The 16,681-nt window shown below is 43.4% G+C and overlaps 1 protein-coding gene across 12 annotated transcripts in view; it reads left to right on the forward strand.

The window, feature by feature from the left end:
* The window catches only part of SUSD1 (sushi domain containing 1), a 163,717-nt gene that overhangs the window by 98,302 nt on the left and 48,734 nt on the right, over positions 1-16,681 (forward strand). For 3 of the 12 annotated variants that reach the window (XR_012126747.1, XR_012126776.1, XM_073226163.1), the window contains 3 exons: positions 599-638; positions 4,702-4,761; positions 10,257-10,350. Coding sequence is in view for 9 of the 12 variants with exons in the window: in XM_073226163.1 (XP_073082264.1) it covers positions 599-638; positions 4,702-4,761; positions 10,257-10,350 (194 nt within the window). In the remaining 3 variants the exon portion in view is untranslated. Of the gene's footprint in view, positions 1-598; positions 639-4,701; positions 4,762-10,256; positions 10,351-10,663; positions 15,246-16,681 lie in introns of those variants that run through there. The other 9 variants (XM_073226186.1, XM_073226182.1, XM_037027339.2 and 6 more) reach the window with 7 other exon arrangements.

Consider the following 16,681-nt stretch of genomic DNA (forward strand, 5'->3'; position numbering starts at 1 on the left):
ATGTAATCGCAGTGGGGGAGAGAAGGTATTTTATTCCAGTGAGTTTGTGGGTCTCTTCTACCATCGTTGAGCTTTCATACATGTTCTTTATGTTCTTTTCCTGGTTCTTAGCTACATTTTGGGCAACTGAGGTTGCCAGGTAAGGACCATCTAGATAAGTGAAGTGTTATTATGTGCTAGGACTTCTCATAGTCTTGCCTATAACATGCATGACTGTCTTGCTGAATCTGGACGTGACTTTGAAATCTTTTTGAGCATAGTTCTCCAGGCAGTCAAAGCCAACTTGCTCAGAGCTGGCAAGGGGAATGAAACTTATTGCCATTCTTATTGTTTTCCCTTGGTGTGTGCTTTCTAAGATCTATTGGGAGGATATAAAATTAATCCCTACAGCCATTTCTGTCCCTACCCATGCCAGTCCCTTGAACTCTTGGTGATCACATGACTAAATCGTAAGATGTTAGAGCAAGATGAGAATTTAAAAACCTTCTAGTCCAAATTAAGAGAGAAAACCATGAAACTTGGAGAGCTAAAGTGTATTATTTATAAACACTGATGTCATGTGCCGCCTGGTTAAATGTTGATGTGTTTTCCTTTCTAGGTGAGAAGAAGCACGTGTGCAGTTTGGGCTCAGGTGAAAGGTAAAACCATTTTCTGCTTAAGAATGCTGTCCCCACTTCTCTGTTCAATCTGCATCAAGTTTCTGTTAACAAGATTTATTTTCAAATTGTTACAGATGACAAAAGCCTGACTCGTATTAGGTTAAGCAGAAAACCGCAGCTAAGAAGGGTGGGGGTGGAGAGTGTAAGGACTCAGAGCTAGGGCAGCAGCCCAAGGACTCCAGGAACCGGGACTGGGGACACGACTGCCTGAGTGGGACTCTCTGTTTATCTTTCTCCTGTCTCTGCTCTCTGTTTCTCAGTATGAGTTGGCCTCATTTTCTCTACTATAAGCCATGTGGTGGGGATGGATGGGCACCTGCTGCCCCAGCTTAGCACCTAAGAGGAACAGAGCATTTTTCAATTCAGGAAGAGTCTTTTCTCCCAGGTTCAGTGACTATCTGTTGGGTGACTGGTCCCCATTCTAGGGCACTATGAGAATGACCAAGCTTGGGTTTTGAGCTTGCTTGTACAGCTGGTGGGGGCAGATCAATCTGAGAGATGACCCCACCAGGGCTGTTTTGAGAAGTGGATGTAATCCCTGTCCAGAAGAGGTTTGGAAAATATGTTGGCAGACCAAAGCAGAGAGCTACCTTAGTTCACTGCTTCCAACCATTTGGCTACTTAGTGTGTATACACACATAACACGTACACTATTAAGGAAAACACTCTCCATTAAGAAAGTGGGACTGTCCTCTATACAACCCAAGTTGGAGCACGACTCAAAGGTGGGTCTTTCATGGCTCCCATCCACTGGACCAGGATTCCTGGGTTTGGTCTGTTCCTCTTGATCAAATCCAAGCTGTGCTTCTCATGATCCGTTTAAAAATCTGTAGCCAAATAGCAAGTTGAAACATTCTCACACTACAGTGTGTAATAGGCAAGGGAAAACTGAATAATCACCATAAGTACTTTCATGCAGAAGAAGGAAAAGGCCGAGTCCTGCGCAGGGATCAGGGGCCCGCAGAGCCGGATGGGGAAGGCAGGCATCCCCTATGGTGGCCAAGCGGTTATTGGCTCAGCCGCTGGGGCTGCCTGGGACTTCTCCTGGGTCTGTCTGATGGCAGAGTGCCCCTGTCGACTTCCTTCCAAGCCATACCTAAGAAATGCAGCGGGAGGAGCTCTGCTGAGGGTCAGAAAGTCTAAGCCTCTGCTTCACAGAGGGACTTAGCCAGCCTGCAGGACTGCCTTCGGGACTGAGCAATCACAGGCCCTTGTTTGCCCAGTTTGGGATTTCCCTGGCAGTACATTTCTTTAAACCAACAGGCAGCCAGACAGTGGATTTGAGTCCCAGGAATTCCATTAGTTTGTAGCTTAATACCAGAAATCTTGTAAAGTTTATGACCTTTGAATCTGGACTTTTCCTTGTGGTTTCTGAATCCTAGCAACAGCCTGAGGAATTCTGCTGTTAGCCCAGAGCATCATTAACCCCTTACATCCTGTCTCTTCCTACCTCAGAGCAGCATAAACAATAGGCCAGGGCGGTGAGGAAGCACCCACATAACCCCACTTCCAGGAGGATCCCCGAGGATGGTGCTTTGCAGTGGGGGTTTGTCACCCTGGATGTGAGGAGGGTCCTTAGGAAATGGTTGGGAGGGACTGGAGCGTTAAGCTTCCTTCATTTGTCTGCTTACCCCCTGATCTTATTTCCCGTGTTCTCATCTCCATTCACACTAACTTCGAAGGGTAGAAGACTTGGTTTTTCACCTGGGCAGGTTCATTACTGACCATCAACCACCTTGGATTGCAGTCCCCAGGCAGTGAGGGCTTTACTGAGATAGAACTTACATGTAACATCGTGTGAGTTTCAGGAATACAGCGCGGTGATTTGATATGTGTATATATTGCAAAATGATTACTACTAAAAGGTTAGTTAAATCCTCCATCTACTTCACCTAAGCTGTCATTCGTGACAGCGCAGATGGACCTAGGGCGCACGATGCCAAGTGAAATAAGTCAGAGAAAGACAAACACCGTAAATAAACCAGTAGTTGTCAGAGGGGAGGAGGATGGGAAAATGGGTGACATAGGTGGAGGAGATTAAGATTTAAACCTTATAAAATAATAAACTGAAATAAACTGGATTTAAACCTCCAGTGATAAAATAAGCAAGTCACTGGGGTAAAAAGTACAACATAGGGAATATAGTTAGTAATACTGTAATAACTTTATATGGTGACAGATCGTAACTACATTTACTGTGGTGAACATTTAGTAATGTACATAATTGTCAAATCACTATTTTGTACACTTGAAACTAGTATATCACATGTCAACTGTACTTCAATTTAAAAAATTTAAAAAAAACCACACCTACATCACCTCACATAATTACCTTACACACACACAGACACACACACATATGTATGTATGTATATGTATATTTTTTGGAGGGTGAGGACATTTAACTCTCCTAGTGACTTTCAAGTTTCTAATACAATATTGTTAATTCTAGTCACCATGTTGTACATTTGATCCCCAGAACTAACAAACTTATAACTAGAAGTTTGTACCCTCTGACCAACATCTCCCAATTTCCTCCGTCCCACAGCCCCTGTAACCACCCACCATGCTACCCTCTCTGTGTATGAGTTCAGTTTTTTTAGATACCACATATAAGTGAAATCATATAGTATTTGTCTTTGTCTGACTTATTTCACTTGGCATGATAAATAAGGGTCTCTCTTAACAGAGATGTGTGCTGTTAATCTCTGCGTGCCGGTAGGCTAAGATACCTTTCCTGGAGTTTAATGAAGGCCACATGAAGTGACCACATAGTCCAACATTTGGAAATGTTTCTGCCAATCCATTCCCTAAAGCTTTAAGGATGGGAATGGAGTTCCCATATATGGAAACGAAGTGCTTTTATCAGTAGAATGGAGATGTGTAAGCATCCTGGGCAGGCACAGAAATAATAGCTTCCAGAATCCACTGCCTTCAGCAGCTATTTGTTATGATTAGCAAACGCTCAAATGGGGTCGAAGAAATGGCCAAGGACCTGGTGCAGTCATGCCACAGTGATTAATGGGAAGGAGTTGGTTTGGAAATAACTAAGTGGCTTCTGGCACTGCCTTCCATCTCCTCTCAGTGTAAGAACCACTATTGAAAGAGAGTTTGAACCTCTGAATTCAAATATTGGAGAGGCACTGGAGATAATAGAAAACCACTCCTCTGCTTAAGTTCTGATGGGGAATGCAGAGACCTGGGCTTCTTTGTCAGAGTCCTGCTACTAATCAGCTGGGTGTCTTTGAAATTGTATTTAACTTGGCTGGTTCTCAGCTGCCTCTTTCCGAGGCTCTAAGATGCCTTCCAGCCACAGAGCACTAGGAGTCTGTGCTGGCCCGCATCACAGAGCAAAAGGCCATTTGTTGTATGTAAGACAAGGATAAACCGTGATCTGGGAACATCCTTCAGTCACAGGCATGAAACCTCTGAGTCATTACTGACTACTCGCTCTCTCTTTCAACCCACATCTTACACGTCGGGCATGCCGCTCTGATTTTCATTTCTTTGTCTGCTCCCTGACCACAGGCCTTTATGTCAGTAGCAGAGTGATGGGCAGAGCCTCCTTTCTCATCTCCCTTCCCAAGTGCAAGGTTTCCTTTTCTCACACCAGTCTACACGCTGCCACCTGACTCCTATTTCTAAACTGCAGCACTGATTTTATTATTCCCTCCGACAGTTCTTCCCTTGTCCTGCACTACTCTTCAGTCTGGTTTCCACGGCCTGCTCCTTTCTAACTGCATTTCTCTGTCTTCTCCATTTAAACTGATGTGCCGCCTCTTCTCCGGTATGGCGCTCACTTACCCTCCTTAACATCTTTGCTCATACGAATACTTGCGTACTTCCCCCTGGACTGCCCTATAACCTTCCTGTACTCTCTGCTTATTACACTCCCACCTGTTCTTCAAGATTAAACTAAAATCTCCCTCCTGAACCTTTTTGTATTTCCTCAAGGGGACGGGATCTCTCTCTCTCCCTCTCCCTCTCTTTAGCCATTTTGCTATAATTCACATCAACTGGTGCACTTGTCTTTTCTTACTAGATTTCATACCCTTGAGGGGAGGGCATTTGAAGAGCTGCAGCAGTGCCCAGCACACAGTAGGTACTTAATCAGAATTTATTGAATTGGGTTGAATGATTACCAGGAAACCAGTAGTGTAGTCTGATGAAAAAATGAAGCCTAGTAAGCACAATACTTATTAAATAAGCCAGAGAAGATTTACATCAAGATAAAAGTCTAGCAAATAGGCATATGGTTGTATATGCTATGCAAGTATATATATATATACACACAAATGTACATAAACACACCCACTTATTTTAAGCCTTCATAATTGTGGTAGGCAGAATCCTAAGTGGCCCCTGCCATACACCCACTGACTCTCATTCATTCAAAGGCTATTCTAGGTGTTGCTGTGAAAGGATTTGAAGATGTAATTAAGGTCCCAAATAGGGAGATTATCCAGATGGACCTGACCTTCACGTGAGCTCTTTAAATCTAGGTCTAGAGATCAGAGACAGGGGAAATTAGAGATTCAAAATGAGAGCTGGATTTGACATAAGGGTTTCTCCTGCTGGCTTTGAAGGAGGGAACCCCATGGCAGGAATGTGGGTTGCCTGGATGAGCTGAGTGGCCCTTAGCTTTCAGCCAGGAAGAATATGGGGACCTCAATCCTACAACTGCAAGGAACTGAATTTAGCCCATGACCTGAATGATCTTGGAAGCAAATTCTTCTCTCAGAGCCTCCAGAGGGGAAAGCCACCTGGATTTCGGCCTTGTGACTCAGTCAGTGTGTGAACTTCTGACCCACGGACCTGTGAGCTAAGAAGTGGGTGCTAGCTGCTGAGTGTAAGGTAAACTGTTAAGCTGCAAGAGAAAATGAATTCAGTAATGTTGATGATTCATCAGAATTATCTCTAAATTGTTTTATTTTGATCTTCTTGCCATCTCCTACTCTGTAAGGAATTCAAGTGAGGAGACCCTAGAATGGCAAAGAGAAATTTAATTAGAAGTCACAGTGCTAATTATTTGTACCTTTTGGAGAGTAGAATTGTTGCTTTCGGAAAATGACCCTGCTCTTATAAATTCACGAAAAAGTATTCATGGCCATGAGAAATCCTCAGGCTGTCACAAGGTCTGAGAGCAGGAATGGGGCCTTTCTTACTTGCCCTTCAGCACCTGTGATGATATTTCTATTAATGAGAGTGTTAAAGATAAGCCCAGAAAAGCCCTATCATTCCTCCTGAGCACATCCCTCTTCAGGGAGCCACCTTGAAGAGAATGGTGGAGTTTAAGCCTAAGGATTTACTTTCTTCAAGAATGAGTCACTGAGAATCTTGGATATAACACACTTGGGTTTCTAAAAGAATATTCTACAAGTGATTCAGAAGAAAAACAAGCATGATTTCATAGCATGAGACCATAGAAGTGTGAGGGTAAGCCGACGATGGCAAAGCTCTAACAATGTAATTCAAATTGGCCAGCGGTCAGTTTCTCAGTAAGGAATTAATGGGGGAAGAGAAGCCCGTACCCTGTGAACACTCTTGATTGGACTGACTCGGCTTCTCACAGAGGACACAGACAAACTAGCCAGGAAGACCTACAGTGAGGAACTGTTCTGCCGGCAGGCCTCATGCCAGGAGCCAAAACCTGGGTCATGTTGTATGGAATTAATAAAGGTGACTGTCCAATACTTAGGTCTAGAGTAAGGAGTAGGTGGACCCCCTGCTTGTGGTGAATGATGTCTGCTGGAGGGTGGTCGAGAGAAAGACGGGTTCCTCAGCTGCCTCTTCATTTTTGTCCTGTTGGCTTGTGAAGGCATATTTGAAACCAAGAGAAGAACTGTTTTATTAAGTTAAAGTCTTCTGACCTGGCTGAAGCATATTCTAGCAGGTTCGTACAATTTGCATATGAGATGGATAACCCACTGCCAGTGATCTTTGAGAAATTTTGATCAAAAAGAGAAAAGAAGACTGAGAATGAGCAAAGAATGTGGAACTCTGTACAAGGAAGCTGGATTTTGTAAAATGTAGATGATGATAACTTGCAGTCAAGGCCAGGCAAGACCTTCAAAGAGATGGCTCTGTCTGCCTGGTGGAAGCAGTGCCGAGCAGTGAGCGTGGGAGCTCGGAGCACATTAGGTCAGAGTGCTCGCTTTCTTCTCGCACAGAAACACTGATGGGTCAGGGAGACATGGCAGGCATAATGTATTTTGTCTTCAGCTGACACTGAACAATGCCCTATGGGCAGTGCAGGAAAGTGAGGGTTGTGTGTAAACTTAGAAACTAGCAGAATGACTACACCAAGATTGCTTATTAATGAGGTGATGTCAAATCCAGGAGTATGCAGGACATGGGTCACGGTCTACAGTCATCTTCAGTTCAACATTTTCATCAATCAGTGATTAAAAATATAGAGAGGTTGAAACTATACTGGAAAAAAATATAGAGAAAATACTGATGACCAAAATCGGGAGGAATACCAGGTAGACTGGATGAAACAAGCAGTACAGGAAAGTTCCAGCTTCTTTCCACTGTGTCCACTGCTGTATCATCATTTAAAAGAAAATAAAAGTGTGGGGCACGCACATGCGTGCACACACACACACACACACACACACGCAATACCTGGTGAATTTAGTGCACAAAAATGGCATCTCTTTGATTTGCATTTTTATTAGAGAAGTTGATCAAAGGTTTATCAGTCAGTCATCTGTAACCATGTTTTATATGTGACTTCACTTTTCATAGAATTTGCTCATTTTGCTATTGAGGTATTTGTCTTTTCCTTAATAATTTGTAATACTATGTGTTAATCCCTTATTAATTATTCTAAATATTTTACTCAGTTTATCCTTTGCCTTTTAACCTTGCTTATGGTAGCTTTGGTGTGCAGAAATGTATGCTTTATGTTAGAGCTCTCATTCTCTTAAGGCTCCTGCATTAATAAATATGCTTAGAAAAATGTTACCTGCTTTAATATTAGATAAATATTTACTTACATTTTGTTCTAGTTCTTTCAGGTTTCAATTTAAGTCTTTAATCCATCTAGATTTTATTTAGGTATATGGTGTAAACTCTACTGAGCAAAATAACTTTTTTCTAAATGGTTAGCCAGTTTTCCCAGCACTCGTTGTGAATAATGTATAATTTCCCCCATGATTTGAAACTAAACAACAGTAACAACAAAAACGAACGATAGCTGATATTTGCCTGCTGCTTACTGTGAGCCAGGAGCAGTCCTGACATGTCTGAACTCATTTATTTCTCACAATAACCCTGTAAAGTAGGCACTGTTGTTATCATTTCCATGTTGTTATTTCATCCTCCCATGGGGAAACTGAGGCACAAAATGGCTGCATAAATTGCCCAGATCACCCAGTTAGTGAGTGGTGGTGTTCAGATACAGATTTGGACGACCTGACTCCAGTGTTCAAGCTTTGAAATTATGTGACAGGCTTGGGTTTGCTTCCAGGCTTTCTGTCTCATTCCATTGTATTCATTCTTGTGCTGACACTGCACTGTTTTCACATCTGGTCATTCAAGTCCCTCCCCTTGTTGCTTTTCTGTACTGACTTCTAACTCAGGCACAGGTCATCCTTCCATTTTATGATGCGGCTTCTTAAAATGTCAAGGCCAGACACCAAAAGTGGCCAAACAATGTAAGCTATGTTTTTCTAGAAAGTTTCTTGACAACCCTTGCTGAGGTCATGGGTTTTACAGGCTCTGTAGCAAGAGGTGCATTCCCTGGCTGCTTTTGCGAGGGCCAGCTACCTGGAGAGCCTCCTGTAGGTACAAACTGCTCTTCACCTGGGTGTGGAGATCTGAGCATTGCCAGTCAGTAGAACTTTCTGCAGTGGTGGGAAGATTTTAAGGCTGTGCTGTCTAATAGCTACTAACCACATGTGGGACTGGGTGCTTGAAATGTGTACTTGAAGTTGAGCTCTTGAAATAATATGACTAAGAAACTCAATTTTAATTGCAATTAAATTTAGATTTAGATTTAAATAGCCACCTCGTGGCTAATGGCTACCCTACTGGACAGTACACATTCGATGATGAAAAAGTGAAGTAGCTTGAGCTGTTCTCAGATGTGCCTCATTCCCTGCGAGGGAATTGTTATCTATGTGTTGAGGGTCTCAAGCCCAGGAACTGCTGTTATTCCTCTCAAGCCCTTCCTCCCTCACAGTGACAGATCTTTGTTTTTGCTGTTTTCAGCCCTTCCAAGGCAGTGCCGGATTACCCAAGGGGCAGACCAAGCACATGCATGGGCACCGGGAAAAGGAGGGTACAGAAAAATGAAATAATTTGGTGTCCAGCAGTGACAACTGTAACAAATAATGTGGCAAAACTTAGACTTGGTTGCCCTTCCATATACTTATTCTGTGGCCTGGTGGTATTTTTATTTTTAATTCTATATTTGCAGAGTCAGCCTCCAAGTTCTCAATGTCTGGTGGCACCACTGCCCACAGGCTTTTGTTCTTCCAAAGAGAAACCTGAGCTATTATCGCCCTAAGCCCCATCGTCATGAGCCTGTGCAGGAAAGTTCTGGGCCTGCAAGCCCAGCTCTGGGTGGTGGGGGCGTGACCTGCTCTGCAGCAGACACAGCTGGATTCAGACATGTGCTGGGGAAACAAGGGACTGTAGTCCAAGCAAAGACTCTGGAGCCTGACAGCTTGGATTTGAATCCTGGCTCTGACATTTTCTAGCTGGGTGATGTGGGCAAGTTATTTAACCACTCCATGCCTTGGTCTGTACCTAGTAATACACTGGGTACTATTATAATACCTGACACTATTATTCTAATACCAACTGGGGTAGTGAGGAGAGGTCATTAGAACAGTGTCTGGCACATCGTAAGTACTAAATAAGTATTTGAAAATTACAGTAAGACCTTTAGTTTAGAAACACATGATGCTCTGATTCAGTCACTTGACCCAAATGTGCAACCCAAAGATGGGTATTTTGCAATTGACAACCAGGGATTTCCCTGGAGATGCCATGGGATACACCCCAGATAGAACATATGATGTCTTCCAAAGAGCTTTCACCTCAATTTTCCTATTTTATCCTCATGGCAGCCTGCTGAGCAGAGCGGGAGGTACCACCCATTGTATGTATAGGGAAATGGAAGATGACTCTGTCCAACAGAGAGGATTTGCTTGCTGTGTTTGACCCCTAGAACTAACTCTCATTTTTGGACCAAAAATCCAAATGATGTCAGAATGACCTCCTCCTCAATGCAAAGGAAAACTGCCTATACAAATCTATCAAGGGTAACTGAGGAGAGAGCACCAATGAGAGCAGCAGCATGCTGTACGTGCACCATCTGCTAGAGCAGCCGTTTTATCCCTGGTGACATGAATGGGGCCCCTTATTAAACTTCCTTTTCCGAAATACCCCGAAAGTGTGTTTTCCTACAGCCCTGCATCCTCAGGGCCATTTCAGGGAGCACAGACACTCTGGGTATTCTTGGGGTGGTTTGTTAAGTGGGGCCAAGCCCTGGGCTAGAGTGGAGTGAGCACAGGTGGGCATGCGCCTCCTGGAAGGGCCCGTGCTTCCTGCTCCGTGGGTTCAGCGTGTGGTTCTGCCCCGCAGATTCGTCGCTCACGCTGCAGCAGATGGTGGGCGCTGGCCTGGGCTCTGTGGCGGTTGTGATCGTTCTGGCATTCCTCTCCTTCTCAGCAGTGTGGTATGTGAGCCTGTCGTTCTTGAGAAATGAGTGGAATGGAGGGAGGATGGGGTCGGAGACTTGAAGAACAGCTGCGATGCAGGGGGGTTGAAGGGGCTGTGGGCAGAGGTTGTCCTGGGCTCTCAGCATGTGGAAGGCATGAGCGACTCTGCTCCACAGGGCTGGGCGGGGGGCTGCCCTCCTGGCCCAGGAAAAGATCTGGGTCAGTGATGACTGCCCTGGCCACTCACAGAACATGAGTGTGCGTGAGCTGCACCATGGGCAACTAGCATGTCAATGGACTCTCTTTTCCTCCTCCATGTCTGGACTGCAGATGGGCACTACATGGGGAGGATGCGGCGCTACGGGGGCAGGTGTTCTGACAGCCTCTTGGGTGCCTGCACAGAGACCTCATGGGACTCTCATCCAGGCATGTGTGTGGGTCTGCAGCCTTCTCCATTCCCAGCCTGGCCCCGTTTCTGGATTCAAGACTGTGACTATTTCTGTGGAATCCCTCACAAGGTGGAAACTCAGGAATTGCTGACATCTTCCCTGCTTCGTGACCAGTTCTGTGTCTGTGGGCTTGAGACCCTTGATATGCAATGTCATACTGACCCAGACTACAGATCACACGGGCTGGGCCAGTGTCTTCCCTGAGTGATGCCTGAGAGCACCTCTAGACCTTAAGTGTAAGAGAGCCTCTGCATCTTCTTCCTTTATAGCATCTCTGTTAATTAATTCAAAATCCATTCTTTTACAATAAGCAATGAGAGGGACTTAAGTTTGGGCTAGAATTTGACTTTCTGAAGAAGGTCATAGAAGAGGATAGAGATCACGAACAGAGACAAACTATCAAACACCTTTGAGCAGCCATTTTCCTACAGTTAGTTGACATACTAACTGGAAGTGTGCGAGCCTGGCCTCTCCGCTAAGTTGCCTGCCATGTCTGGTAGGCACCATTGCTTTGATACACTTCCATTTGTCTTATAGCTATTCAAAAGCCCTAAAGTCACTCCAGTAAACATATTCTGTTACTTTAGACATTTGTCTGTTCCACAGGAATGTTTGTAGCAGCTTGAGTGATTTTTTATTATGAGTGTCTCCTAAAAATGCTCTGTGCCTCCCTTTATGTTCGGTGCTCATATTGGGTTGAAATGATCTCAAGCCCGTGGCCAGAGTCCATGTGTTTACAGGGGAGGGGGAACAATGTGGGTGACACAGTCATCCCTTTAATCTACAACGTCAGTAACTCTGTGACTTTATCATGAGCCATGACACATTAGTTGTAAGCAATACTGGGCCTACTGTCAATATGCTGAGTTTACAGGTGGAGCGTGTTAGGTCTGACTGTTAAGGCCTGAATCTGTATTCTTTAACTTCCCTCCCTAACCAACAGTGTACCAACAGTGTTACTCCGAGGCTCAGTTAGAAACAAATGCAGAAGAAACACAGAGGCTGTGGCTTCTCTAAGTAACCGCATTCCCCTCCCTCTACTCCCTCCCTTTCTGGGCCCAGACAATAAAAAGCATGGGGGGTTTGCGGGGAACAGTTCTCTTGCACAACCCCAGCGTCTAGCATATATGAACCTGGTCCTGGAATTGTGCAACATCACGGTCCTGGGGAAGAGGAATGGTCCTTCTGCCACGGTGGGCTGGTGTGCTCTTCACCAGCAGACTGGGCATTGAGGAGGGGCAGATGTGGGCAGCCTGGGCTTGTGGGCAGATGAGGAGAGAGCAGGAACCGGTGGAAACTGTCTATGAAGCTGGCCCAAAGTGCATCCACCCAACTGGGAAGAGTCAGGGGAGGGAAGTGATGCCTGACCCTTGGGTGCTCAGTGCCAGCCCCGGGCCCCTGCCAGTACTGGGCAGTATTGGGAATAACTGTCCTTTTCCTCTGAGATACTACCTCAGACTACAAATTACGATCTGCATTTAGAACCCTTCCTGCTCTCAGGTGAACTACAGAGTAGAGCTCTCAGTAGACTAATACAAACAACTTTCTACTTTTGATTTTTATGTACAACAATTCAAACTCATACTGTTTTCTCTTGAATTAAACTTGGAATCTTACAAGTTATTGTGATTAAATATTGGATAGGGTGTCTGATGAATAAGGCTTTTCCTCAAAGCCTCTTCTCTCCAAAGAGGGAATCTGGGCCTTTCCTTCTTCTCTTATGAACTGGTTCTGTAAATACCATGTGTTTCTATAGCCTCCCTAATTTCTAGCTCTGGAATTAACTGCCAAAGAAGCTACAGTTGTCCACATGGAACTTAGCATAATTGTCATTGAAGGGAAGAAATGCCACTCGCTTAACATCAAAATTTTATGGTTAAAATAACTGATTAAATGTTAAGTAATAAGTAAAACATACTTCTGGGTACAATGCAGAAATGTAAAAACAGTTCATGAAATCAGAGTACCAAAATAGCAAAAAACATGGACTTTGTCACTGCCTCTAAATGTTCCAAATTTCAGAGCTTTTGTTCAGCATTAATACTTAACAGGAGCAGGCAAGAAGCATTTGCAAAAAGGATGTCCCATTTTTCTGCAGTTCTTTTCTAATTTCCTCATAAACATGAAGGCAGCTTTACATTCTCTGAGCTCACATGGTAGATTTATAACAATGCTGTTCTTTTTTTCCAAGTGGATTCTTGATTAAGGTGGGGAGAGAGCCTCCCAGGAGACCAAGAATGGGTCTCCCTGGGAGGGCACAGGGTCCTTCCATTGAAGGTCTGATCAGGTAGCACTCTGAGTTGGATTATGAGTACCACTAAATATAGCTAGATCCTAAGGTGGGGTTAGAGGAAGGATCTTCTCCCTGGTACCTGTCTTGGAGACAAGCATGTAGAGGTGAGCACAAGGATCCAGTCTTAAGCTCCCTTCTAGATTAGGATTCAAAACTGGGGAGTTGCCCAGAGTGTTCCCTGGCTGGTTTTGTGTGTACCCACAGTTTTTATTTATATCCACCACAGTTTCTGTTTGTACACGTTCTTCCATTCCATTCACACAACAGTTCTGTGTGCTGGGAAGGTTCGGTTTATCTCTTTCCCCATGTTAGAATGGGGAGGTGGGGGTCAGACAGACATGTGACTTGAATTGTGGAGCCAAAGCTGACTGCAAGTCTAGTTCTTATTCCTGGGATTTGATAGGCGTTGAGCAAATCTTTGGACAGCTCTTTTGGTTCTTGGGAAATTGAGTCCTTCACATTTCGTACATACTTATATATTCAACCATTGCCTATACTGTTATAGCACATGTGTCTTTTTATATCTCTCTTCACTGTGAAGTTCCTCCTCCCATCACTTCTAAAAGGAGCCACAACCAACCAAACCAATCGATGGAAGTTAATTAGGGGGAATAAGTACTAGTCCATCTCTGGCTCAAGACCACCTGAAATTGCAGCTGGGCACTTAAGATTTAAGACCAGAGCAGAAGTTATTATCTTGAAATTCTACATTAGCTTAAAGTTAATATTTAAATAGATTTTTAAAGAAGTTAAAAAGAAATTCTCAATGTTCCCTTTTTATTGCTAACCTCATATTCTTATTTTCTAAGCCTTCTGTTTTTTCATTCTATTCATCTAAGAGAAAACTGATGGTAGTAGTAGTCAATCAAATAATGTTTTAAGGACCTTTTGCCTACCACACCATTGCTGGTATGTGATTAAATTGAAGTTCCTGATTTTGGAGAGGAAAGAGGGTGTTGCTTTTTCTGTGCCCTGGCTCGTGGGCCTGTGATCCAATGAAGCAAATCATGTGAAAAAGCAGTGTATGCTCATGTTTTTCAGAGAGAGAGAGAGAGAGAGAAAGAGAATGAATCATTTTCGTGATGTATGTGTGTACCACATCCATGTTTCCATATTCATACATTCTTAGCACAGCTCAGGGTTGCCAAAATGGGTCAAACTATGCATGTCGTTTTGTAACATGCTGCTTTCGTTCATCAGCATATCCTGGACACATTTTTTATGTCAGGAATGACTGCATTAAATCTCATATCCTAATTTATTTGACCAATACTCTGTTGTGTGTTGTGCATTTGGAGTGTTTCCAGATGTTTACTACTTTCATACAAGTCTGTATAATTATACGCAATTGTCAAGTAGGCAACTATTCCTGGAAGTGAAATTGTTGGAATGAATTGTTGGAATGAAAACTACTACATACATTTTATGCTGACCACATAATGTCAGAAGAACCTCAGAGAAACTTTATGCCAGTTTACATGCACCAACAGAAAACCTCAACACCATATGGCATTGTTGATACCTTTAATCTGGCAGGTGAAAGTGATGTTTCAGTGTTTTGTTGGCATTTCTCTGACTACTTTGCATATTGATCCGTCATTTATAATTCTGTCTTGGTGAATTGCCTTTTTTCCCAGCCCAGGATTGTTTGTCTTTTGTTGATTTGAAAAAGTACTCTGTATTGTAGTAATTTTCACTTGTAACTGTCATATATTTCATGAACAAATTTTCTAGTTAATCCTTCAGTTCTTTTTTGACTTTGTTTGAGTCATATGTTGTCACACAAAAACCTTAAATTTGTATTGTCAAATTTATCAGTCGTTTTCCTTCATATTTTGCTTTTGGTGCCATGCTTAGAAGGACCCTCCAATTTCAAGGTAATAAATATAACTCAGCAATGAAACATTTAAATCTTTAATCCATCTGAAATTTATTTTAGCATAAGGTGTGAGGTTTGGCGGGATCTGTTTTGTTGCTAAATGGTTTCAGCCTGTTGTCCTGCTAATAGTCAGTGACTGGTATTTTTTCCCTTTGGGATTTGAATCATAGACTAAAGTATATTTCTGAAAATTTTTCTTGTTCTTCCAACCTATTTCTGGGCTCATACTATCTGCTGTAACTTTAAATTAAGAAAAAATACCAATTAAAAGTACCACCTTTTTCCTGTTAATTCTCAGAGTATTCTCAGCTTTTATTATATATTTATTCATGTATGTTTATTATACATAAACTCAAGATTTATTTGGCCAAATTCTCCCAGAATCTTAAGTATTTTTTCTTGGGGAGGTGTTAAATAAAGAATGGCCCTATTCCAGAACAGGATATGTGTCTCCATTTAATTTTTGTGTGTGTCCCTGTGTCAAGTATTTTAGTTTTCAACTTATAAGGTAATTCATGCTTAGTTTTTGTTGTGTATGTCTAGATATTTTATATTTTGTCATCCTAAACTCTTGAGTTACTGCCTCAAGTCCTGTCTCAGTAGTCGCATTCCCCGGCCTCTTCTGCTGGCCTCCCTGGAGTTTTCTTGCCTGGGAAGTTGGCCGGTTTTCAGGGGAGAAGGCACGTCAAGATGGCTCCTCCCATGTGCTCACTCTCCCGGGTATCTGCTTGGCCCAGGAAACTCACAGATGCTGCCATGCCGAAAGGAGGTGCTCCGTGGAGCCACAGACCAGTTCCCTCACTCATTAGTTAGCCCCTTTGTCCTCTCATTAGTGAAAATAGCTTGCATCCAGGGCGGCTCCCACTTTTTTGTTCTGCTGGCCTGACAGCCTCAGCTTCTGGACCGTTCGGTTTCCGATCTTGGAACCAGCCACCAGGCCAGTGTGTCTCCCAGAGCTTTAGGGGGCACAAGTCAAAATCTCTGGGTGGGGAGGCCTCTTGAAGCTCCTCTTTTCAGGTTGGCACTGAAGAAGACACCTCTGCCCCGACCACTGTGGTAGCATGGAAAATGCTCAGCATGCCAGTGGCTTTCTCCAGAGGACTTCTTCCTTTGGGACTTTTCAATTTAAACCACTTTACATCCTGGGCACTGGGCTATGAGTCCCAAGACCATTTGGAAATCCTCATTTTAGAACATGGAAGTACTTGTAACCTATTGTTTTTTCCCCAGTTTCTGGAACCTTGGTCAAAACAATACAAAAAGAGTCCAATTTGGGCTCAAAGGATATGAAAATATAGCTCACAGAAAACAATGTAAATGACTGTTGTAAAATATATGAAAAGATACACAAGTTCACTTTTAAGAAATATGCAAACTAGTGGGATCTAACTTCTCATCTGTAATTTGGGGAAAATCCAGCAGTTTATCAACACCACTTTCTCCAGGCTGGGGGGAAACAGGTACTGAGACGTTGTTAGTGAGAGTACAGAATGGGGCCACCTCTCCGGAAGGGAATTTGCACACTTGCCGTGCCTTGGTCCAGATCCCTTTGTCCTGTAACTCAGCCATCCTACTTCCGAGACCTATCCTATGGGTTTAGCTGCACATGTAAAATATGACGCATGTACATGGTTATTCATTGTGACACAGTTTATAACAGTAGAAGCTAAGAAACAACCCAGATGTATCTCAGGAGGAAATTAGTTAAATGGAGTATAATATGTCCA

This window comes from Manis javanica, chromosome 2 (genome assembly GCF_040802235.1).
Source record: "Manis javanica isolate MJ-LG chromosome 2, MJ_LKY, whole genome shotgun sequence".
Lineage (NCBI taxonomy): Eukaryota > Metazoa > Chordata > Mammalia > Pholidota > Manidae > Manis > Manis javanica.